This window comes from Sorex araneus, chromosome X (genome assembly GCF_027595985.1).
Source record: "Sorex araneus isolate mSorAra2 chromosome X, mSorAra2.pri, whole genome shotgun sequence".
Lineage (NCBI taxonomy): Eukaryota > Metazoa > Chordata > Mammalia > Eulipotyphla > Soricidae > Sorex > Sorex araneus.
This window is the reverse complement of record NC_073313.1, coordinates 175,896,437-175,921,995: the sequence shown is the minus strand read 5'-3', so window position 1 is coordinate 175,921,995 and position 25,559 is coordinate 175,896,437. Positions and strand designations below refer to the sequence as shown.

At 36.9% G+C, this 25,559-nt stretch overlaps 1 protein-coding gene across 1 annotated transcript in view; it reads right to left on the bottom strand.

The window, feature by feature from the left end:
- Nucleotides 1-25,559, bottom strand: part of ACTR3 (actin related protein 3) — a 60,271-nt gene that overhangs the window by 5,602 nt on the left and 29,110 nt on the right. The window contains exons 3-10 of the mRNA XM_055120266.1: nt 21,925-22,049; nt 19,193-19,303; nt 16,555-16,650; nt 15,177-15,284; nt 14,020-14,163; nt 8,352-8,525; nt 5,615-5,707; nt 5,328-5,453 (exon numbers count right to left, since the gene is read on the bottom strand). Of these exons, the coding sequence (XP_054976241.1) occupies nt 5,328-5,453; nt 5,615-5,707; nt 8,352-8,525; nt 14,020-14,163; nt 15,177-15,284; nt 16,555-16,650; nt 19,193-19,303; nt 21,925-22,049 (977 nt within the window). The remainder of the gene's footprint in view (nt 1-5,327; nt 5,454-5,614; nt 5,708-8,351; nt 8,526-14,019; nt 14,164-15,176; nt 15,285-16,554; nt 16,651-19,192; nt 19,304-21,924; nt 22,050-25,559) is intronic.

Genomic DNA, 25,559 nt, shown 5'->3' with positions numbered 1-25,559 from the left:
CACCCGCAGGGCGAGTGCATCAGCAGCCTCGGGCTTCCTGATATCTCAAATTGGGCCACAGTGCTGCAGCCCGGATTCCAACAATTCAGGAACAAGTTTCACCTTACATAGCCAAAAGTTAGGTATGTGGGAGTCACGCCCACAAACCACCTTAGCCTCAGGAATACAAGCTCACTTATTTGCCTTGCTTCAGAGACCCATAAACAAAATTCAAAAGAGATCAGAAATCAGTTTACCTCAGACCAATGTGAGGCTAAACAGACTGGGACACGCCAAATAGACTGGGATACACCGGAAGGGGGTGGGTTGGCCAGTGCCATCCAAACAGAGGCCTAGGCACCTACCTGCTCTGACAATCCAAAATCATCACCACACCTCTACAGTCTCAGGATGAACTTCTCTAAGATATTAAGCTGCCGAAAATTCGGGTATGAAGGTTTTGTGACTCAAATATTCAGGCTTTCTTGGACTTGGGATGGGTTATCTCCCCCCACTTTTCTATACTCGAAGCACAGGCAGTCACCCTCATGAACCAACTTCAGCGTCACCATGTAAGATCTCCTACCATTCTTGTTTCAGAGACTCATAAATAAATCTCAAAAGAGACACGGTTAATCTCGGACCCACACAATGCTGAACAGACCAAGGTATATCCGACGGGGGTGGGTTGGCCCAGTGCCCATCCAAACAGAGCCTAGGGCAGCCTCTTGCTTCCATAATACAAAATTGCCTCCATGCCCCTGGCTAGACCCCATCATCTCAGAACGGACTGCAACGAGATATTAATCTGCTGAGAAAATTCAGCTATGCAGGTTTTTGTAACTAAAATCTCCAGGCTTTCTCAAAATGGGCTTTGGTAGGCTACCTCCCTGCAACGTCCTGTACTTCCTCTAGCCCAGGAAGTCATGGCAACAGCCCAAAGCTGTCACCCAGTTTAAAAAAAGCTACTCCAGTCGTACCTTCCTGATAAAAATACAAAACACCCTGAACAAACATGAGAATCCCTTAGTACCTGTACTACAAACCATAATGCACAAAAGAAAGAGAAAGAAAGGTGCCTGCCATGGAGGCAGGTGGAAGGGAATACAGCAGGTTGTAGGAAGGTAGTGAGAGGGAAATAGAACATTGGTGGTGGGAAATGTACACTGGTGGACAGACAGGGGTCAGAACATTGTATGGGAACCCTCTGCTCCTAAAGACTTTGATTCCAGAGGTCTTCTAACCCATTCTGGCATCCACAGCAGCTTCTTACAGCAATGCACTGGGACTGTGAGCTGGGCTACAACTCTGCGCTGCTCGGGGATGGATCTTTCCTTTCCACCCTGTTTTTCTGCACGGAAAATGGCGGCGGCAACAATATCCACGTGGCAAGAGCCGCCTTCTAAGACTCCTAACCCAGAGGTATACGGTTTTTACAGTTTGGGGCTCATAGGCAATCATGGGAAGTGGGTGTTACTGGCACGCCCTCGGCCCAGATAAATCCAGAGCTGCTGAGCACAAAACGGACCCTCTGCTCCTAAAGACTTTGATTCCAGAGGTCTTCTAACCCATTCTGGCATCCAGAGAAGCTTCTTACAACAATGCACTGGGACTGTAAGCTGGGCTATGAAATTTCTGGCAGAATTCTCCCTGGACGTTATACAGAAATCCAAAACCACACGGCCACAACAGAGGCTGTGTGACTTAACATCTCTTGTCAGCAATGTGAAACGGTTCCTTTTTAGCAGGTCTGACTTGGGGGGGGGAAACTCTAAACAATAACAGTGAGTTTTTTGTTGAAATATTGAAGGTAATCAAAGTAGCAACCATTTCTCTAGACTGTGAACTAAGCAATAGCCCCACGCCGGCCGAGAAGAGGAAATATCCCTCTTTCCCGGTTGTTTCCCATTTTCAGGGAGAAACGCAGCGTGGCGTCCACCGTACTATGAGGCACAGGAAAGGGGATGAGAAAAAAAAAAAGAGGAAAAGGGAAAAGAAAAAAAAAGTTATGTACTTGGAGCAGTGGGGCTACACATCTTCTCATTCTAAGCAATAGAAAACTAATTATCAAATGCTTCCTTGGTAGTAGGGCTGTCTTTCTTAGGGGGAAACTCCAACAGCAATAGTGAGTTTTGTGTTGAAATATGGAATGTAGGGGGGCTGGAGCGATAGCACAGCAGGTAGGGAGTTTGCCTTGCACGCGGCCAACCCCGGGTTCTAATCCCAGCATCCCATATGGTCCCCTGAGCACCGCCAGGGTTAATTCCTGAGTGAAGTGCCAGGAATAACCCCTGTGCATCGCCGGGTGTTGTAGGATAACATAGCCTCAGTAGTTTAGGTTTATTGGGTTACTCCCGTTACAGTGCTCCTATTCCTCTTTGTTTATTTGTAGCTTCTTTCTTAGTGTTCTGTTGACTTGTAAATAATGTTTTTCTCTTCTCCTTGAGTCCTTTGCATAGTTTATTCAGAGCATGTCTTTTTGTATGGACAGAGGAAGACATTTAATATTATGCCTTTGCAATTGAGATTTAATTGGCTTTGAATATTATTAATTCCTGGGCATCTGCTTTCTTGACTGTAGCCTTGGTTGCCCTCAGTTCCTAGCCCTCTTAAAAGGCAGGGTCCCAACGTGGGACGAAGAAGGACCCAGGGCAAGCGGTAAGTTGTGTGCTACCCTGGCATCGAGATGGGCCTGGCCAAAGCGCCTAATGCTTAACTATATGTTAAGAGCTTGGTCATGGGGTGTCATGTCATGATCCAAAAGCAACGACGAGACAGGGCCCTGCTAGGGCTAAGAACGACTAATCTGGCCTGAGCGCTGTAGTCTGAGATGAGGTGACCCCCGGAGAGCAATTCTAAAAGTTTTATGCATCTCTTGCTATGCCCATACAAAATGATTAATATTGTGAATGCTTATATGTTTACTGGACAAGGAGAGGAGAAACACAACCATGGGATTTCATCCTTGGATGGGTCCTGCTGAAAGCGTATCTGTCCTAGAGAATAGGTGTTCTGCTAGTGTTACTGAACTTTTTGTGCCTAGCATTTTATTTTATGGTTAAAATCTGTTCTAAACAAAACGGGGGGAGATGTTGGAATATTTCCCCTTTTCCAGCTGCCTTCTGGAGTTTTGTCACAGAAACCTAGCTGATCTTTGACCCGCAGATCTAAGGTGCTAGCCAGGCTTGACTTGACATTGTAGATTCCAGGCTCTGGCCCAGCCTAGTCTTTGGGATGTAAATTTCAGGTGCTGTCTAGTTTGTAATTGACATGTAGATTTCTTGCTGCAGCCCAGCCTGGTCTTTGGGATGTAAATCCCAGTGCTTTCAGCCCAAAGAGGGCTTCAGTTGGTATCCCGATCTTCTTGTATCTTGGGGGGGGGGGGGGGGCAGATCCATGGGGCAGATCCACCCACCTGGAGAGACAAGAGTAGGAGGAGAGAGAGAAGCGAGGGGAGGAGTTGGGCAGTAGATCTAGAGAGAGGCCGGAGCTGGGAGTGCGAGAGATGAGAAAGTTTGAAGATTGAATAAACGGTAACTGATAATCAGCAACCAGCTTGGTCCTCGTTCTTCCTTCGCCTGTCCTTGACCACCGGCCGTCCCGATACAGTCCACACACTGCGGTTCCAGAGCACCGAACGCGGGTGGTGAGACAGAGCCGCCCTGAGAGCTCGCGAGTGCACTCGCCCCTCGGCGAGCTTTAGTTTTTTACAGGGTGTGACCCAAAAACCAAAAAGAAAGAAATATGGAATGTAATCAAGGTAAAGAGAAAATGAAGTGAAATTCATCAGTTATGCAGTTGGGGGTGGGGAGGTGGGGGCGGGAGGTATACTGGGGTTTTTGGTGGTGGAATATGGGCACTGGTGAAGGGATGGGTGTTTGAATACTGTGTAACTGAGACATATGCCTGAGAACTTTGTAACTTTCCACATGGTGATTCAATAAAAAAAAAAAAATGATGACATATTTGAAAAAAAAAGAACATTGTATGACTGAAACCCAATCATGAACAGTTTTGTGATGGTTTATCTCACGGTGATTCAACACAGTAAATAAATATACCTATCTGACTGTCATTATAAAACAGACTGAAAAAGAATGACACCATATTTAAAAAAATATTTATAAAAATGACCCTATCAAGAGAAATAAAAGGGAAGAAGTTTAGAGTTCACATATGGGATTTCTCCTTTACTACTAGATGTACCAACAAAGCACAATTATTAGTGGAAGGGGAAATCTATTACTACGAATATAGAAGAAGCCTAAAGATATTAATCACTTTTGAAAAAATCATACATTAAAAAAAAATCAGCACTGCTTTTTTCTTATATATGCAACGTGTCATCAGAAACTGAACAATTTAGACATACTTTCACTGTATTCCAAGAGATAAGTTATAATCCCTATTGAGGGACTGAAAAAAAGTCATACAAATTTTCAGCAAGCAATTTCCAGAGAGTTATCTTCTATTTTTAAATAATTTTAAATGACGATAGTAGCCTCAAATGGAGTCCTTACTCTTAGTAATTTTCCCAAGTTAAATAAAATTTTAAAAAGAATTACTTAAGACCAGGGAGCAGCATAGGTTAGGAAAAAGTCTTTGCATGCATATCATGTAGGATAACAGTTAAAATACCCAACAGAGCATGCTAGCCCCTCCTCAGCATCATTAGGGGTATAGAGGGCCCCTGAGCAGCCGGTGGAGGCCCAAGTGGTTCCCAGGTCAACACCTGAGCAACACAACATCCTCAGACCCAAACTGAATAATCTGGCTGGTCTCCCCACAGTTGGCCTGCAGGCTCCCAGAAAACTTGGAAAGTCCCCCAAACAAAATATTATTTAGCAATTTCGTCTCATGTTTTGCTTTAAGATGTCACATTTAAAAGATGAAACATATTTCATAACAATTTAATATAAAAATGTTACCCGATTTTAAAATGTTGTCTTTTTTGACACCAAGCTCAAAAGACTAGGATATGCAATGCAAAGGCTATATAAGCTTATACTAGTATTTTTGTTGAACCAATCACTTGATTTACACTATGAAAGATGGTATGGGAGAGACTAGGGTCAAAAAATTTGTGAAAGCAGAACTGGCCAAGCAATCTTATCTCTCAACTGAGCTTTGTTATCCTATTGCAGGACTTTTAAAAATTTTACGGATCCATAAAAATACTTTCTGAAATATACAAGCATTCTATTATCTATAGCCATGAATATGTAACTTTCTACCACACAGTGATGGGGTTCTTTTAGTTTCCTAAATAACAGCAAGCATTAGGAGACATTTTTCCTTTCAATTACAAAAATCAAGGCACCCACATCCCAATAATTGAGAAAACCAACCTTTAATCTACCACCACTCAATTCTTCACTTAGTTTCAGTCTGGCATCTACAGTTCTTTTCAAATCTCTTTGCAAGCGACGCCCGAAGTCCCTGAACATGGTTGAACCGCCAGAGAGGACAATATTCTATATAAGTGGGGAAGGAAATAAAAATAAGTATAACCTATGCTGAAAATGAAGGAAAACTTTAAAATAAAGAATGGTATAAATCATATCATGTCCTTTGAAATAGGTATTTTCATATTTAATAATCAACAGTGGGCAATTTTTTTTCTATAAATACCGACCTTGTAGAGAGGACGTCTTACATCAATAGGACAATTCTGTATTACTTCATCTACAACTTCTGAGATAGGCTGAGTAAAGTCTGGATTAGCAAACTGAAAAATAAATTTGGATATATATTATGTGGAAAAATAGAACAATACATACTCAACTCATCTTTTGATTACTGGCAGGAATGGCAGAGTCAATGATTCGGAAGAATGAGAAACAAAAATAGAATCCTGTAATTTTTTATTTTACATGACCACACTGATAACTTTAATCCTTTTAGACTTCCAACTATAAGATCTCTATATTTGCTTTTATGAACCTTTAATAAACTTCAAGCTGAAGTTTATTAGCTTAAAAAGATATAAGCCCCCAAATATTTAAAAAAAAAAAAAAGTAAAAGAAAAACCCTCACAAAGACAGATGTTACCCTTATTATAAGTCTTTCCCCTAAATTTAAGTTAGGGCATAGAGTCATTCATTCCTATGCTACTATTGTGTGTCATTCTGAGAGTAGGTTTTTTTGCTAGTAACAGAAAAAACTAGTCTTTAAATATTCAGATATCCTGGATTCACTGAGAGAAATTAATTCAGAAAGAAATGAGGTCTGATTTGAATCTACTTTTTGAGAAATTTCAGGATCTACTGCATTGCAAAATTTATGGTGAGAACCAGTTGAATAATATGGAAGATTAAGAAAAAGATAAGTTGACAATAAAAATAAATTGCTATAGTTTATGTAATACTGATGGGATCAAACTAGTCTGTTTGAACCCTATAAGAATATTTTAGACTTTTTTTCTCACTTTCAGCAAAAAGAAATAATTGTCTCTAAATTATCACTTCTTAGGTCTCAGTATCAAAGGGAAACATGGTTCTTCTGGAAAAAAAAAAGGAGAGAATGAACGCAGGTAAATACATAACTAAATAACTTGGCAAAAATAAGAATTTCCTTTTTCAAAGAATCACAATACCAAATTCCCCTCTTCTAAAACCAGTTCTGGTATTGCTGACCAATTTAGCAGCTCAAAATTTCCTTTCTCTTTTTATGCATTTTATTTATATTCACTTTTCAACTTTTAATGCTTATCCTGTAATCCAACTAAAACAATAAGAGTAAATCCTTCAAATGACAAATTATCTACAACAGAAATATCTAAAATTATAGGGGAAAAAATCTTAAAATTAACATAGGAAATGACAGCTCATAATACAAAAAACAGGTTTGCTCTTAGAAAATGTGGTGAATTAAACACACATGTCTAATCTTATTCTTCCCCCAAACTCATTAAAAACATCTGGAAAAAATTTTTTGAATAAAAGGTATATGCATATTCTGCCAGTATGGAGAGAACATAGTAGGAAGAAACAGCAAAAATTTATTTAAATACAATCAGAGAAATGGGCAAATACCATAAAAACTCTTCAAAACATTTAATAAGTGATCAGTGGACAAAGTAAAAAAAAACCCAAGCTTTTTTATAGTGCAATTTCCCCCCAATCTACATATGTTAATTCTTAAACTGAGGGAGTAGGAGGTCAGGGATAACTGATTTAGTCTAAGAACCAGGTGAATGCTCAGTTCCTCTCCAAAGAAGCCCAACATATGCCTCCTCATTATCCAAGAAGAAAACTGGTTCACCTATTTTCTAAAAAGAATAAAGCAGAATCCAAAGCTGAGGGATTTAAGTGATAACATGCATTTTACTGTTAACACACAAATGTTAGCATTCTTGCCCCATTTGGCTGCTATATCCTTCAGGCAGGAGTCTTCCTGACAACTGGTCTACCCAATATGATCAAAAGAAACACACACATGTGAAAAGACCCTCCTTAACAGATCATACCATAAAGCTCTGATTTCCAACAAGGTTTTTACTAGTCATTCTTAAATGAGTGGTTCCTGAAAGGTAGTTTTTACTACCCCATTTTTAAATAAATGGCAGGAAAAATAAAAGAATCAAAACAAAGAGAAAATAAAACCTACAGGAGAAAGACTATGCAGAAAGAACAAAACTTAAAAAAAAAAAAAACCCTATGCTCAATATCCCCCCTGGGGCAGGAAGGTATCACCACAAAAGAGAAACAATGCATTACAGAAAAGGTGCAATTGAAAGTGAAAGCAGAGATTCTCATGAAGATTTAGTGTTACCAGAAATGTAAAACTCAATAGTAAGTTCAGAAGATAAAGCTGGGTCCAGAGAAACAGAGTACCAGCAGTAGGGCACCATAAATCCCACCTCAGGTTCCATCCCTAGACCGCAAGAGATGGATCTTGAGATGGATCTCTAAGCATCACTAATGTGGAACTGGAAGATCACATTTTAGAAATAGTATTTTAAAACTAAGAAAATTACTTATCAATAGCTTGATGGAAAACACACTGGATAAGAAACTATTTCCAGTAAACTGCATAGTTCAGACCCAAACAAAATATGTTCACTACTTGAAATCTCATGATAAACACAAGATCAGAGATAAGAGTGAAAAGTTAGAAAATAATCGTATGTGCTAACTGGTAGATTTAAAAAAAAGTAAAAACAAGCCATACTTGTAACTGACCAAAAATAATTTTAACTAAAAGTAATTAATAAATACATACATATTTTGCTGATAGTTAACTGAAGTTCTGCATGGTGATAATTTTACATGGTGGGGGGTTTCTCAATGGTGGGGGGATTAATTCTCAATATCCTAGTTTTTCATACTTTATGCTATTACAAAACAGTTCCATTAAAAAACATAACATACCTCTGGATGAAAAAAGATTTCAGGTCCCAAGAATCTTTCATAACCAACATCAATGGAAAATTCTTTCTTTGAGATAGCATTGATTCCAGTATACTGTTTAATCCACTTTGATCCATCTGTGTCATATTTGTTAAATTCTTTTACTAAATCTGGGCAGACGTAACTATAACGCTCCTAGAAAAACAAGATAATGAATAATTTCTTCCTCCTATTTTTATAAAAGTAAAAAGGGATGGCATACTTTCAATATAGTATTTATTTTGTAAGCAAATAAAAATCTCAACCTTAAGACAAAGCTAGAAAACGGAGAAAACTGTTAGGATATCATAGGGATACTAAAAGCAACTCATCTCCAATATATAATTTCTGGCTTTGTACACGAATGGGTTAAGATTTGACAAAGAGTTGCTACCTACCATTTTAATTATTTCATGAGAACATTAATATTCTCCAATATTTTATGATTTAAGAATGAATTAGTCATATTCTAAATAAAGAAAACAAAATACTAACAGAACTGGAGAATAAACAATAGTGGATAACTACTGTTTTATTACATTATTTAATAAACTAGTTTAATAACTACATAGAACAAAATTGATTATGGCCTATGCAGACTTTTGCATTTGAGACGCCCAGGTTGGACCCTGGGCCCTTCAAGCAATGCCAGAGCAACTCCAAATCACAGTTCCATAAGTTGTAGCACCTACCCAAATCCCCAATAATAAAAAAAATTTAAAGGTAAAAAAAATCTGTTATTTTGCACTATAAAGCTATAAGCCTAAATTGCTACGTTGAGTTGTATGTATGAAAAAATTTTCAACAAACTGATTGTAAGTCAATTTGCAATTTAAAAAGTATATGTCCTTGTGCTGACTTGTTTAGCCCTTTAGGAAAACAATATGGACAATTCTCAAAAAATTAGAAATTGTGCTCCCATTTGACCCAGCAATACCACTCCTGGGAATATATCCCAGAGAGGCAAAAAGGTATAGTAGAAATGACATTTGCATTTCTATGTTCATTGCAGCACTGTTTACAATAGCCACAATCTGGAAAAACCAGAGTGCCCAAAAACAGATGACTGGTTAAAGAAACTCTGGTACATCTACACAATAGAACACTATGCAGCTGTCAGAAAACATGAAGTCATGAAATTTGCATATAAGTGGATCAACATGGAAAGTATCATGTTGAGTGAAATAAGTCAGAAAGAAAGAGACAGACTCAGAAAGATTGTACTCATATGTGGAATATAATGTAGCAGAGAGGTACGATCTAGCAATGATCCAACTTCTGGCAGAAATTTCTTTGGACTTAGTTACTAAAATATTAAAATACAGAAATCCAAATCCTCATGGCCGCCATTGTAGCCACAAGACCTCATATCTCTTCATTCTCAGCAATGGAAAACAAATTATCAAATGCTTCCTTTCCAGCAGGTCTGACTTTGGGGGGGAGGGGAGAAACTCCAAACAATAATAGTGAGTTTTTTTGTTGAAATATTGAATGTAATCAAAGTAAAGAGAAAGTAAAGTGAAATGTATCAGCTACACAGGCGGGGTAGGGGACTGGGGAGGTGGGGCGGTGGGGGGAGGTTTAATGTGGTTCTTGGTGGTGGAATATGTGCACTGGTGAAGGGATAGGTGTTTGAGCATTGTGTAACTGAGACTTAAGCCTGAAAGCTTTGTAACTTCCCACACGGTGATTCAATAAAAACAAAAAATAAATTAATTAAATTAATTAAAAAAATAAAAGTATATATCCTTTGTGTATTTTTTTAACATAATAATTTAAAAAAGAGCTAATAATGTCTTAGGAATACAATTAACTGCACCATACCTGCCAACATAGTGTCAACTGTCTCTAGGTCCCTTCTCATCCCTCTCACCCCCATTAGTAGACTCAGTTTTATAGGCACAGTTCTCAGGGTTTGTCTTCAATGGCTACTGACTATTACTCTTACTATGTTTCTTTATATTGCATATATGAATGTTGTCCTCCCCCTGACTTATTTTGTTTACTATGACACTCTCCAATTCAAGTAGATTGCAGTGAGCTGCCAAGATTAGTTTCCTTAAGACTAAGTAACATTTAACTGTGCATACCACAATTTCTTTTTCCACTTACTATTGAGCACTAGGGTTGTTGCAAATAGTGTGGCAATGAACAAAATTATAGTACAAATATCTTTCAAATTAGCATTTTTGTTTTCCTGGGATAGAAGCCAAGGAAGACAATCTAGATCATAATGGAAGCCTTATTTTGAATATTTTTATGACTCCATAAGATAGTCTTTTATAAGACTATCTTCCATAGGGGCTACACCAGATAAAATCCCTACCAATAGTGAATAGTTTCCTTTTCACCACATCCCCACCAGCACTGGCTGGTTTCTGGTATTTTAAATTGGGGGCCACTCCTGGCAATGCTCAGAGCTCAATTTCTCTTCACTTAGGGATCATCCCTGGAGGTGAGTCAGGTGCCCACATGGAATGCAGATCAAACCAAGTTCGATGAGTGCAAACTAGTGCCTTACTCACTGTACCATCTCTCCTGCCCAGTTTTTTGACTTTTGGAAGAGAGCCATTCTCACTGGTATAAGATCTTGATACGGTGTCTCATCTTCCAATTCCCTGATAGTCAGTGAAAATGATAATGAAAATGATCTTTTTCATGCTTGTTGTCCACTTGTAAGTTTTCTTTGGGGAAAACTCTGTTGACCAACTCTCATCATTTTTCTATGGAGTTTATTGTTGCTGAGTTTTGTGAGTGCTTTATAAATCTGGGATATACACAATTCTTAGATACATAATATGAAAAGATTTCCTCCCGTTGAAAATACTTTTTCAATTCATTTTTTTCCTTTCAGAGCAAAAACCTTTAGTTTGATGTCTTTTTTTTTGTTTTTCAAAAAAGGTTTTAGGTTACACGTGGCCATGTTCAGGGCTTATTCCTGGCTCTTTGCCTAGGAATCACTCCTGGTGTTGTATTTTTTGTTTGGAACTTTCTTGCAATTCTTGGTTCTGAGTATATGAGCATATTCTCAAAGTGGGAAAGATCTAGACTAGAACTTATTAGACTAGAACTTACTAGATCAATGGTTTTGTTTGTCTGGCCACACCCAGCAGTGCTCAAGGCTAACTCCTGGCTCTGGGTTCAAGAATCACTCCTGGCCATGACATTCAAAGGACTCTAAATGCTTCTGGGGCCAAACCCAAGTGAGTCATATGTAAGGCAAGTGCCCTATTCACTATATTATTTCTCTGACCCCTGACCAAGAATTTTTTCCCATTGTCTTTCCTCTCCTTCTAGAACTCCTATAACAGAGATGTCATTTCTCCTGAAATTACTCCAATGGTCTTCTTTTTTCTTATTATTTTTTACTCCTCTCTTCTTAACTGATAGATCATGCATATAATCCTGAGGCACAGCCAGCTTCTATAAGTGCTGTTGCTGATCCCACCTACATATTGTGCTTTTTTTTTTTAGTTCACCTACGGGGCTCTTCAGTTTTTCTGATAATAATTTTCTCATACTCTCTCTCATACTTTCTTTTTCACTGTTGGAGATTTCTTCTACTGCTTTCCTCAATGCAGTTAAATATCCTTATCATTAGCATCTGAAAATCTTCATCCAAGAGTTTTAGGGAGTTCTGGTTTGCTCATTTTTTCCTCTTTCCAGGCTTATGTCTTGGTCCATTAATGAAGGGCTTCTTAAACCTTTTCCCACTGATATCACTTTTTAGCCCAAGGAACTTTTAGGCAACCCAAGTATTAAGAAATAATTATAAAAATCACAAATTTTTAAGCAAAATTTTCATGACCCCCTCACCCTAACAAACAAACTCATCCTGGATGGGGCCACAATCCAGTTAAGAAATTAAATATTGTATGTGGACTCCTTCACTTCTTGTCTCATGCACTGACAGCAAAGGGTGTGTCTGATTTTGTGCAAGCCTAGGTGGCATTCTAGGGTTCACATAGGCCAAATGCAACAAAGCCTATTGGGCTGAGTAATTTTGCTTCCCACCATTGCTGACTTTGCAGTACAGACCAGCACTGCCCCCTTGTTCTCAAGTTCTCAAATGCCTTTCCTCAGCTTTGTTGTCTCAGTACTGAAGTTTGTGTAGTACACAGAACAGAACTAGTTAGTATTTCGCATTAGTATTAGTATTTTGATGAAATCTTTCTGACTGGGGAAAATACTTGGACTTGGTCAAATGTGATGGGGGAAATAATGGCTTTTTTCTTCATCTGCAGCAGGCAGACCCCTGAATCTGAATGCTGAATCCACAGATGTGGACTCATTGTAACTGCCAGCCAAAGACCTTGCTAAGTTTGGGTGTAGTCTCCTGCTCAGGTTTTGTGAGGGTAGGGATTCACAAGGCAGTGCCATAGGGTTTTATCCTACTGCTTCCTTTTTAACCATTAGCTACAACCTTTGCCTCTACTTTGCCCCTCTCCCCTCTCCCTTTATTGGAATTGCAATAATCGAGCTCTCTGTTTGGAATATTAGAGAGATTCTGCTGGAGTTATTTAATTATTCTCACTCATTTCCTCTGTGCAGCAAGAGGTACCTTCTGTGCTGTTGCAGTTGTTTTGAAGCAGAACACCCTTCCCTACCATTTTAGTCCTGCCTTTTGGGTACCTCTTTACTTCTTGATACCCAATTTTGTATCACAGACTTCACTGAAAATCAGATTCATGAATATCTGTATTCTAGGGAATGCAATACAGTCTAAAGTTGAAGTCGTTAACTATTTTAAATTGTTTTTATTGCTAAATAAAAGCACACAGACTTCATAAATTTTATAATCAGTGATGCTACAAATAGTCTTATAGTAGGTCTTTCTCCAAATCTTAGAACTAGAAAATTTGTGGAAAATGATCCCTAAAATACTGAGCATCAGTAATCTAAACTCTTGATGTTTTGTAACTTTTTAAGATTTCAAGAACTTCTCAAAGAGATTTAAATAGTAGTGTTCATATATATGTGTGTGTGTATATATATAATATATAATATATATATATATACCTGATACTATGAAAAGTTACTTTTAGCAGCCATTTGGCAATCATTTTATTACCTAGAAAACAGTAAATTCACTGTAATTCCTAATCTTTGAAAACCCTATAATGACCCCCCCCAAAAAGCAAATTAAATGGGAGTTAATTTTTATGGGCACTTATTTGCTTTCACCTATTCAAAACATATGTGAAACCCAGTAATATGTTTTAGGTGTGTTGGCAAATAAAAATTATGTAATTTGAGCCAACCATGACCTCTATATAACAAAATAAAATTACATTTAAAAAATTTAAATGAAACTATTGGTATTAAAATGAAGAATTCAGTGAAGCAGTTGAGTTGTGTGGACTCTTCAATGAACTAATTATCTCAGTAAAAAGAAATATTAATAATATGCTGAAGTAACAGTAAAAATGTTCCTATTTAAGAATCCTCTTAAATGTGAAATGTGAAGACGGACACATTTGACAATCTCAATAGTTTTCGTGAGAGATTAAAAAAAACATGCATATAATTAGGAGTAATTGTCTAACAGATTTTTTTAAACACTGTTCTTCACTTGAGAATTTTTCATGCTATCATTATCAATATGACAATAATTTCTAAGAGAACTATACTTGCATTACTACTCTTTTACCTTTACTGCTTTAGCAGTTTCCAAGGATTGCTCAGGAGGAATTCCTACTTCTCGGTCTCTTAGCAACTGCTGAATAAAATATGTTATATCCCGTCCTGCGATTGGAATGTGCTTAATACAGCTGCCAATCACATACCCTTCAGCCTAGATGAAAATAAAAATATTAAATTTTTTTATAAACTGTTTTGAAAATTAGCTAAAATTAATCATTAGTATTTATACTCTCAATTGTTTTCGCCCAGGAGGACTCTTGCTAGTTTTTACTGAACTGCATTCTTTGGCTTACTTATAACAGAACTTATAACAATATACAAGTATTAAAAAAATAACCAGCAACATGGATTTATTATTCTAAGGACGAGATACTAAAATCAAGACTGTAATTTTCCAACAACATAGAAGTAAATTCCAGACGTAATAAATGTTTAGATAAAAAAATTTATCTCATATTTTTATTAAATTTTTTTATAATTTCTGGAAAATATTTAGATTGCATTGTAAGATTTGATCATTAACTCATGAACTGGCTATCATTTTTTTCCTAAAGAAGCCAAGTACCAATTTCATAAAACAATGAATTTAATCTTACAAATTCTTCTTAAAAGGCTTTGTAAATTTTAAACCATACAGTACAATTATAACTCAAGCATTTAACTGAATGCAAATAATACAAGTCATTAAATCATTGTCATATGTTTACAACTCATTGCTATTTAATGTCAGACAATCTGAAATCAGTTAAGAATATCAATTAATTAATAAATTTTAAAATAACATATTAATAAAAATTGTTTTAAAAATTAATTTAAACATAGTACATTAACACAGAGGATAGAAAAGAGAATTTTATATTTAAGAAAAGGTATAACTATTTCCACTCTAGATACTAAAATTCATAGTGTGAATTAGAAACTATTTTAAATAATTTTCTTAGTATTTTGTGATTGCAATACAAGTCTACAGCAAAAGAAACATCTTAGAATTTTTCTAAAAATTCTAACAATTCCAACAAAATATAAAAATACTAAGTGGTTACACAAATGGCCATATTAAAGTGTAATAAGAGCCAATAAAATTTTTTAGAAGTAGGTTTCATTCATATAATTTGTCAGTTGTGTTACTTGACATTCTACTCAGTAATTTCAAAGTTGTCTTACCACAGGAATAACATGAGTGACACCATCTCCACTGTCTATTACCGTACCAGTCAATGTCCGTTCTCCTACTTGTCTTGAGGTCCAAGATGCAGCTAAGGCAAGAACAGCCTTGAAAGCAGGTGAAAAAAAGTCAAAACAAAAGCAAAGAAAAATATGACATTTTATAGGTATGCTTTATTTTTTTAAGATAGTTATTGTGGAAAGCAAATACTCAAGACTTTTAAAATTATGCAATTGCATCTTACATTAATTAAAACATTATTTATAAGTGTTCTGTATTTTATTGTGGGGCATTTTCTCCTACTGTCCAAAACTCTGAGACTAAATATAAATAGTGCAATATTAAACTGCCACAAACCAAATCTATGTTTATATGGGCTAGTTGTTTCAACAAAGTAAAAGTTAAGTACACAACCACCAGAATTAGTAAATAGATAGAATACTACTAAATACCACTCTTATAAGATCAACTCCAAATTTTCTATAATTAACATGCTTTTAGGAAATTGTTACAAGTCACTTACCCACAGAAAAAGCCATTGCACACTTCTAACTAGTTAAATAATACCATCTAAAAACATCCCTGACAATAAAAGTATAATTCACTAAGTGTGAAAATTAAGCACAGAGCAAGTTTATATTTTTAAAGTTTATTTCAAATAATTCAAGATGACCATAACTAGTAACATACAAATTTAACTTATCTACTTGCAATAAAATATCTGAAAGGGACCTAGGAAGATAGCTGGGCCCTTCTATTTCAACATAGGATCACACTACTACCATTGTAGGGTAAAAGAACTAGTTTATATACTCATTAAAAATTTGTGATAATATCATGTATCACACTTGCTATGAGGTTAAATAGACATCCATCTATGAATATGTGTCTGTCTATATACAAAAAATACATACACACAGTGTGTGTATTACAGTATAAATACACTGGATACAGCAGAGAATGCTTTCAAAATATAGTACTAAATCAAAAGCAGACTATAAAAAGGATACAACAAATTCTTCAAGATTGAATTAATCTGTATATGAAATTTCAGACATTAAGTAAAGAGTAAATTGAAGTTCTTTTAGTTCTGTCCTGTGCAAAAACCTCCAAGTACTTAAAGACCATTAACTTATTTCCACCAATAAGTTATTGACGGAATACTCTGCTGGTACCTAGAAACTCCATTTCCTTGTAAGACTCTTTATATTATTTAATTAGAACCATGACATGCCTGAAGGTTGCTTTATACGTGTGTGTGCGAGTGCATATATGTATGTTTGTGTGTGTGTGTGTGTGTACATACAGACAGTAAGTATTAACTAAGCCCTATGAAGTTTAAGAGTCAGATTTTTCTTGACTTATTAGATTGCTTACCTGCACAGCAATGTACAAGCCTGGAACATTGAAGGACTCAAACATTATTTCAGCAGTATATTCCCTGTTTTCTGGAGTATTAAGTGGTGGTTCGGTCTATCAAATTAACATTTAAAGAGATAAAATCAAATGCTTTAATAACTTTACAAATTCTAAATGATAAACAAATCATTTCAAACACAATAGTTAAGTCATTAAACTTAAAGGTACAAAGATAAGACTTATAAATCAAAGTAAAACTATAGTGAAATCAGGTTTATACATATATGAAAACAATGTTATTCATATAAATAAGAAAATAAGCAAGAAAAAAAACAGTAGTTGCTTGTAAAGAACTCTTATCTATGTGATTTTAGCAGAATACATGTGGTCTGCCTAAAATTATAGTAAATAAGCTGAGATTCTACAAATTTATAACATAGCTTCCTAGAAAATATGTCCAACAATGCACTACTGGCAGGATCCAGGGACCATATGTGGTGTTGGGAATCAAACCCAGTTTGGTCACATGCAAGGCAGACACCCTACCCACTGTACTATCACTCCAATCCCAAATACTTTAAATTTAAATACAAAAACTGAACTGGGGAGATAACCCAGATAACACCACTGGGCAGACTGATCCCCGGACACTGTCCCGTGAAATCACTGCTGGGTGTAGCACTCGTGGTCCTAAACGCCACTACATGTGCCCCAAGTACCTCTCCAACACCACCAGAATGGCCCAGGTGGTGTGCAAGATCACTAAAGTAGAACAGCAGCATATTGCCAAGGATGAAGCATGGAAAAACTACACTGCACTATAGCACTGTCTTCTCACTGTTCATGGATTTGCTCAAGCGGACACCAGTAAGGTCTCCACTGTGAGACTTGTTACTGTTTTTGGCATATCAAATACACCACGGGGAGCTTGCCAGGCTCTGCTGTGCGGGCGGGATACTCTCGGTAGCTTGCTGGACTCTCCAAGAGGGACAGACGAATCGAACCTGGGTCAGTCTCAGCAAGGCAAATGCTCTACCCGCTGCACTATTGCTCCATCCCACAGAAAAACACAAGTGTTATAAAAAGAAAATTAGGAACCAGGAACTGGGTCGGAAAGATAGTACAGCAGGTAGGGCACTTGGCTTGTGCATTGACAACCCAGGTTCAATCATCAGCATCCCATACAATCCCCTGAGCTCTACCAAGAGTTGGGTGTGGCCCCAAAATCAACCCAAATCAAAAACTTGTGGGAATAAACTTTTCCAATAGTCACTGTCACTGTCATCCCGTTGCTCATCGATTTCCTCGAGCGGGCACCAGTAACATCTCTATTGTGAGACTTCTTGTTACTGTTTTTGGCATATCAGGCTCTCAGAGAGGGGCGGAGTTTCCAATAGTAAAAATCAAAAAAGAAATTTTTGTTTTGTCATGCCAGGAATCAAACTCAGCGTCTGATGAGTATGAGGCATGTGCTCAACCACTTAGCTATATCTCTGTCCAGCCCCCAGTGCCAGAAATTGAACCCAGGGCATGATACAGGCAAAGCCTGTATTCTACCACAGAGCTCTACCTCTAGTTGAGTAAGACCTATAACTATGAAATTACCTGTGGTTATTTATAAGAGTTTGGGAACTATGTTCAAAAGAAGGTAATGATTTAGTGGATAGGACATTTGCCTTGCATGAGGCAGACTGGGGTTTTATCCCCAGCATGCCATACTGGTCCTCTGAGCACTGCCAGGACTAATTCTTCAGTGCAGAACCTGGAGTAACCCTTGAGCATCGCCATGTGAACCCAAAAAGGAAAAAAAAAAAAGAAAAAACACTCCAAAAATCTTTCTAGATTTGAAGTCATATTCTCTATCTTGACGACAGCTTACATCATATAAATGTATACTGGTGGAAGGATGGGTGTTGGATCACTGTATGACTGAAACCCAGTCATGAATAGCTTTGTAATGTTCTATCTTAGGGATATTCAATAAAGAACTTAAAAAAAAGAAGCTGGGTATGGGTAGGGGCTGCTAGGCCTCCCAGGAGTGGTGGTGGCACCGCCCCCCTTCCCACTGCCCTAAGTGCTCAGAGATCACTCCTGGGAGTGCTCATGGGATCATATGGGGTATTTGGGATTAAACCCAGGATGGCCGCTTGCAAGGCAAACAACATATCCCCTATTCTATCTCTCCAATCTTCACATTTGTATTTTGTTAACTAAAAGTAAACCAATAAACCAGTTACCAACCAATAAAAAGAATTATTTCCAATTTTTTCGGGTGAATTTTACTATTCCTATCATAAATGACTAACAAAAGAACTTAAGTGCCTAAACTCTGGTACTTCAGAGACACTTAAAAGTAATACTCCTTTATTAGGTTTTTAAAATAAATGACAATGGGGAGAGGGAGTTAGGGGAAACACCTGGCTATGCTCAGGATGTAGTCCTGGCTCTGTCATTCCTGGCAGGCTCAGGCTACCATATGGGTTGCTGGAGAACTGGATCCAGGTTGGCCAGGTATAAGGAAATGGCGCCCCCATTGTATTATCACACCCCCCCATTTTAATAAATAATAAAAAGTGCTTTATTAAAGTACAGACAGGATGAAAGAACCTCAGGTTTCTTCAGAAATTTACTCATTAAGATTATAATTTACACTTACCAAAAGAAAATAATGATCTTCAGGTTCTGCCCTTAAATATTTAAAGATCACTTGCTCCATAAACCTTTCCATCAAATCCCAATCTTCAACTATGCCATGGCGGATTGGCCACTATTAAAACAAAAAAAAGAAAAAATTATTATCATTAAAAATAAACAAAACCCCCACACAAAAAAATAAAATAAAAAACCCATGCCAAAGAATATTTTCTTTAGTGGATAGGGGATAATAAATGAAAGTAATATTTCTTTTTTTATGGGGGGGGAGGGAGACCAGTCCACCAAGAAACATGGATTTAAATAGAAGCAGAAACAGAGGAGTACAGAGAGGAACCAAGGAGGGAGCTCAAGAACTCTGGAAAAGCAGTAAATAAGTCAAGAATATAATTTCTAAGTAACCATAGGATGTGATAATGAAAGTAGATCATTTGTAAGAGATGCATATCTGTTTTAAAATGAAATTATTTCTACAATGTATTTCAAATGGTCCAATTTCAAATATAAAACTGTTTCGCAAATAAAAACAAATAATAAAAACGCAAATAATTTCAAATTGTCCAATTTAAAAAATAAAACTGTTTCGCAAATAATAAAAACCATATAATCTGCACAGTTCACTGTACTTTATTTCTGAAAATTTTGTGATCAGAAACATCAGACAATTTTTCTCTACTGAAGAAATAATACATTAATTTCGAACTACCCTAGGCTTCTTCCCAATTACGCACCATTATAGAAATTCTCAACCACTTCAAAAGTAAATGATAGCTTCCTAACAGCTGTATCCAGATATGGCTTGTTTCTAAGTTCTAAGAGCCATATCTTAATGTTACCAATGTCTCAGATATCTTACAGATAGATCAAGGCTGGAGATAAAATAGTAGGCAGGGTTCCTGCCTAACACACAGCCAAACTAAGTTCAATCCCCTGCATTCCATATGGTCCCCAGCCCCACTTGAAGTGATCTGAGTCCAGAATCAGGAGTAAGCTCTGGGCAACATCAGGTGTAGTCCCCAAATAAAATAAATTAAAAAAAATTTTTTAAGTCATGTTCAAGTCTAAATTTGCCCTCCTCTCCCTATACAATCTCAGTAAAAATGTGTTTCTCTTTAAATGCTCTTAATCTCAAAAAAGGTCAGACGCATTAAAGGAGCTAGGAATTCTATTCAAATACTAGGACAATCACCACAGATATCATTCTCTTTTACTCCTTAAGTCAACATTCCATTATATCTTACTGACAAACTTAACACTCATCTAAACAGATTCCAAGGCTAAGTATAACAAAAAGTGAATTCTGGAAGCAGAGCATCATATTAAATGACACAAGAACATATCATCAGAATACAAGAACTGCCAAGTCAAAACACATACATAAGACACACATACACATACACATGTATACTTATCCTTAGGCTACTGAAAAACAATACACATTAGCAAATCCACTGAAAAAAGCATGTATAAAATTTGACCAATAGAAAATAAAAGAGGGAAATATAAACAGTAACAAGATTTTAGGTAATATTAACTGTTTACTATGTTTAAGCCCAATATTTAGTTTCAAAACTCTTCTCTTTAAGTGGTATTTATAAATACAATAATATCTGAAATTTATTTTAAAATAATCTTGTGAGGATGAAATAAGGTTATTCATAGGTTGATAACTGCTAAACTTCTGTGAAGGGAAAATGGAGGTTTAATATATTGTTTCTACTTTTACATATGCTTTCCAAAATAAAAGTTAAATTTATGTGTGAGATGCACAAACAATATCCATTTCTATCTGCCATTGCTATTGTCCAAATGACTTCTATTTCTTGCCTTAACTCCTCCAAATAATCCGGTCTTCCCTGAATCATGCTATGTCCCCCCTAAAATAAATCTAAAAATATGGCAAAAATAGTACTGAAACATTAGATAATCTAGGTCTCAGTGTTTTGCTGCAGGTGAAGATGATGACTAAAAGAAAGCACCAGGAAAGCGTGGGTTACTAAATTTGCTCTAAAAGTTTTATACGGCCACAAAAAACTTTGTGCGTGTAATTAAGACCTATTTACAGAGCTTACTATATAAACACACACACACACACACACACACACACACACACACACACACAGCAGTATGACAAGTACACCCTGAATTTGAAAAAGGAGCTGGAATAAATAAAGAAGGAAAGAAACTAAGGGAACAAAAAAAAGCAACAATTTGAAACTTAAGAGATGATTCAAAGGGACTCAAAGGGGTTGAAAAGCATGTGCAAAACTCCAAGTTCAATCCCTGGTACTCCCAGGATTGATGGGGCCCTGACGGCATCCAGCATCAGCAAACCCAAGCACTGAACCTTCAGGCCAACAGTGATGGACTGAGAATAAGCCCAGATCACCAGGGCCCTAAGCACCACTGGGGATGTATCACAATAAATAAAGAGATACACAGCTTTAAACAAAGGTAAGAGGCAATACTGAGGTAAGAAAAAGCTGATTATATTGAGGGTTCTGAGATTTAGTATGATGGAAAAGTAAACATACTGATCAGTTAAATGAATTAAAATTTTCTTTTGAGGTGAAAAAAAGACCAGAGTTAAAGCAAGATTATTAGAAGAGACTATAAGGAAGAAGAAATAACTACCATAAAGACATTGTCTATACATGAATTCCAGATGGCATGATCACTGAAAAAATTCTAATTTTTTAAAAGAAACTGTCATTTATACATATGATAAAAAAATACCTTTGTTGCATATGTAGGTTTTTCTATGGCTTCATCACCAATGAAGAAGTCTAGGTCATCAACACCTTTCATCACCCTCCTTTGAGCTTGATCACCCACTTTTGCTGATTCCTTAATAGCAATACCTTTAAAACAAATGTTATTTATAAAAACTTAAAAATAGTCAAAAAATTTATAGACTTTCAACTCATGTCTTCCATTAGTGTTATTAAACATGATCCCACAATGTAAATTATCAATCTAAAAAACAAAAAGTAACTGTTGACAAAATTTAAAAACAAAATCTTAACTTCAAATACAAAAAAAAAAGCCACAAACAAACAAAAAAACAAAAGTAATGCTGTAGAGCTATATACATTGTATTTTTAAAGACTAAGCTTCATTTTTATTGGAGCAAAATTACAATTTCACCAAATCAATTTGTGCTCGATAAGACACTTGGGAAGGAAAACTACCAACAAACAAATGAAGACAAGAAAACTGCAAAGGTAATTAAAAAAAAAAACTTTTTTTTAAACTTCAAATGTTAACAGCACTATTATAGACTAGTAGTTTAAGAATAACACAGTACTGGAATCTGTTAAAACTTTTATCAGATATACAAAGGGAAATTTTAACTGTTTCATATAATCCCCTTAAAAAACCTCAGAAATTCAGCTGTAATTCTAGACATAAAACTTGTTATATATTGTTTAATTTGGTTATGAACGTCCAAATCCTTAAGCAAAAGCAGTCCTTTATTCAAATTAATTATATGCAGGCACTGTTCATCTAGTATTGAACCGCTGCACTTTCACTTAAATAATGAATATCCTTAATAAAGTGGGCAGAAAATATGGAAAGAGGAGGCTGGAGAGATAGCACAGCAGGTAGGGCATTTGCCTTGCATGCGGCTGACCCGGGTTCAATTCCCAGTATCCCATATGGTCCCCGAGCACCACCAGGATTAATTCCTGAGTGCCTAAGCCAAGAGTAACCCCTGTGCATCGCTGGATGTGACCCCCCCCCCAAAAAAAAAATACGAAAGGGAAAATTTCTAAATACATTGTCTACTCCTAAGTACCAGATAATCTCTACAAATTTATTTTTAAATTCAGATGGCATACTATGATTTCCCAGAAAAAAAAGATATATGAAAATATAGCTTTTTAGTCAATCTACGTCTATAGGCTTCCCAGAACTAGCCTACATGCTCATTAGTGGCAATATAGTATTATTACTGATTAGAAACATTAAGACCTTCAGCATTAAATTGGCCAGGTCAAAGACTAAGAATATAGCACTATCCAAATTCAAACCCAGAACGGCTTGCCCTCAACCCTACCCTCAAAACCAGTAGGGTGGCCCTGGTGGTCTCTGGCAAGGCCAGGCCTGATTAGTTGTACTTCCCTGAGCCCTAGCACTGAACCATAACTAAAATGGCAAAGGGATCACTTGGGAGTGTCTTCCAGAAACTCTGAGTACTACTTGGGACACCCCCCAAAATATAAAGCTGTATGGGGGGGTGGGGGGACCAGAAATCAAACACTTTCAGGAAAAGGGCAGAGCAATAGTACAGCAGGTAGGGCACTTACCCCGCATACACCATACCAAGGTTCAATCCCGTATGTACCCCCAAGCACTGCCAGGAGTAATTCCTGTGTACAGAGCCAGGAGTAACCCCTGAGCATCACCAGGTGGCTCAAAAATCCCCCAAATAAAAAGTTTAATTTATTTTAAAGAAACATAAAACTAAAATTGCACATTTTGTCAAAAATGAAAGAAAATGGATACAATGATTATGAGATCCTAAAGTTTCAAAAGAGCTCAGTGATGAAAAGTATGCCTGTCTTACAAGCATGAGACCATTATTTGACTTCTGTTGCTGCCTACATGTGCCCAGCAAGGTCCAGACAGCACTGCTGTTTGTGTAGTTTCTGGTGCCAGGCCATGTATGCATGTGTGCATGGGCAAAAAAGAATGTGACCAACAGTAAGTACAACTACTAAAAAAGACATGCAGACCTTGTAGCTATGAATTTGATCCCAAACAAGTACCATGTGAGACATGTGAGAGTACTATATCCAGAATATGTAAGAATTACAACTAAACAGAGTGAGTCAGAGCAAACCCTGCAACCAATTTTATGCACAACCCTTGGTCATTTTAAGAAAGGTACAAAAGGGAGGAGAAAGAAAGGAGGAAAGAAAAAGAAAGTCAATGTTGATATATTTAAAATCTCAAAGCAAAAATTCAAACAGATAAAGTTTTTATGGGCCTTCAATAAAGACTTAAGACCATTTTAGAACATAAGCAAAGCCACACTTTACAAAAAGAGTGTCATTTCAGTAATGTCCAGAAATATATGTTTAATGACAACAAGGTATCTTACAAAAAACTGTAAGCCTACAAAATCATCATTTTATGGACTGAATTCTGTTCACATAAAAAGATTTTTCAAGTATTAACCCTCTTACCTCAGAACATGATCTTACTTGTAAATAGATCTTTCAAATTAAAATGAGTTTATTAAGCCTTTATTCAGTATTACTAGAAGACTTGTAATAAGTGAAAATATGGATAAAGACAGTCAAGCCCACAGAAAATTTCATGAAGACAATCATAGTAATGACAGCAAGGAAAGATTATTTGCAGAGAACTCCTAAACCCATCAGACAGAGAATAACACACCAAGATCACAGGCATTGATTTTGGAGTTGAAGCTTCCAAAACATTTTTTTTTAATTGTTTTAAGTCAGCAGCTTTTGGTACTTCTTTATAGAATCCTTAAGAAAGTAATATACGGTCCAGAGATACAGGAACTAGAGATATAATACTTAGGATGCTGGTCTTACATGTGGCAATCCCCAATTAAACTGCTGAAATACAACTGAGAAAACAATTGACCTGTTTAAATACAGTGTCCAAATAAGTAAGTGTCCAACTAAAATAAAACAAAAAATACAGCAAGTGTCCAACTAAAGAACGGCAGTTTTGGAAAATCAAGTTAATTTAAAACTTTATCTCAATTTCACTAATTTTAAAATTCTAAACCCATTTTCAGGGCTAGAGTGATAGCACAGAGGGTAGGGCATTTGCCTTGCACGAGACCAACCTTGGTTCGATTCCTCTGTCCCTCTCGGAGAGCCCAGCAAGCTACCAAGAGTATCCTGCCCATACAGCAGAACCTAGCAAGCTGCCCGTGGCATATTTGATATGCCAAAAACAGTAACAAGAAGTTTCACAATGGAGACATTACTGGTGCCTGCTCGGGCAAATCGATGAACAACGGGAGGACAGTGACAGTGACAGGGTCAATAGGATGTGAAGAGATGTGAAGGGAAACCTGTTTTCATACTTTGCTCATTTTTCCATTTCCTTTAACTTGAACAAATGAACAAAAATTTTAAATTCCTTTTCCAGTGCTGCACGAGCACGATCACAGAGGCCAACTGAACTACTCTGGACACAAGCAGACTGCAGAAATGCCTCCAGACTGTGAACTGAGCCACAGCCCCATGCGGCGCCAGCGGGGAACAGTTTCTCTCTGTCAACCCTTCCTTCATGGTCACAGCATGGCAATCACCGCTTTTTGAACACAAGATGGAGGTACCAGCCCGGTTGCAGCGAGACAGTAGGGAGATCCCGGGGGTGGG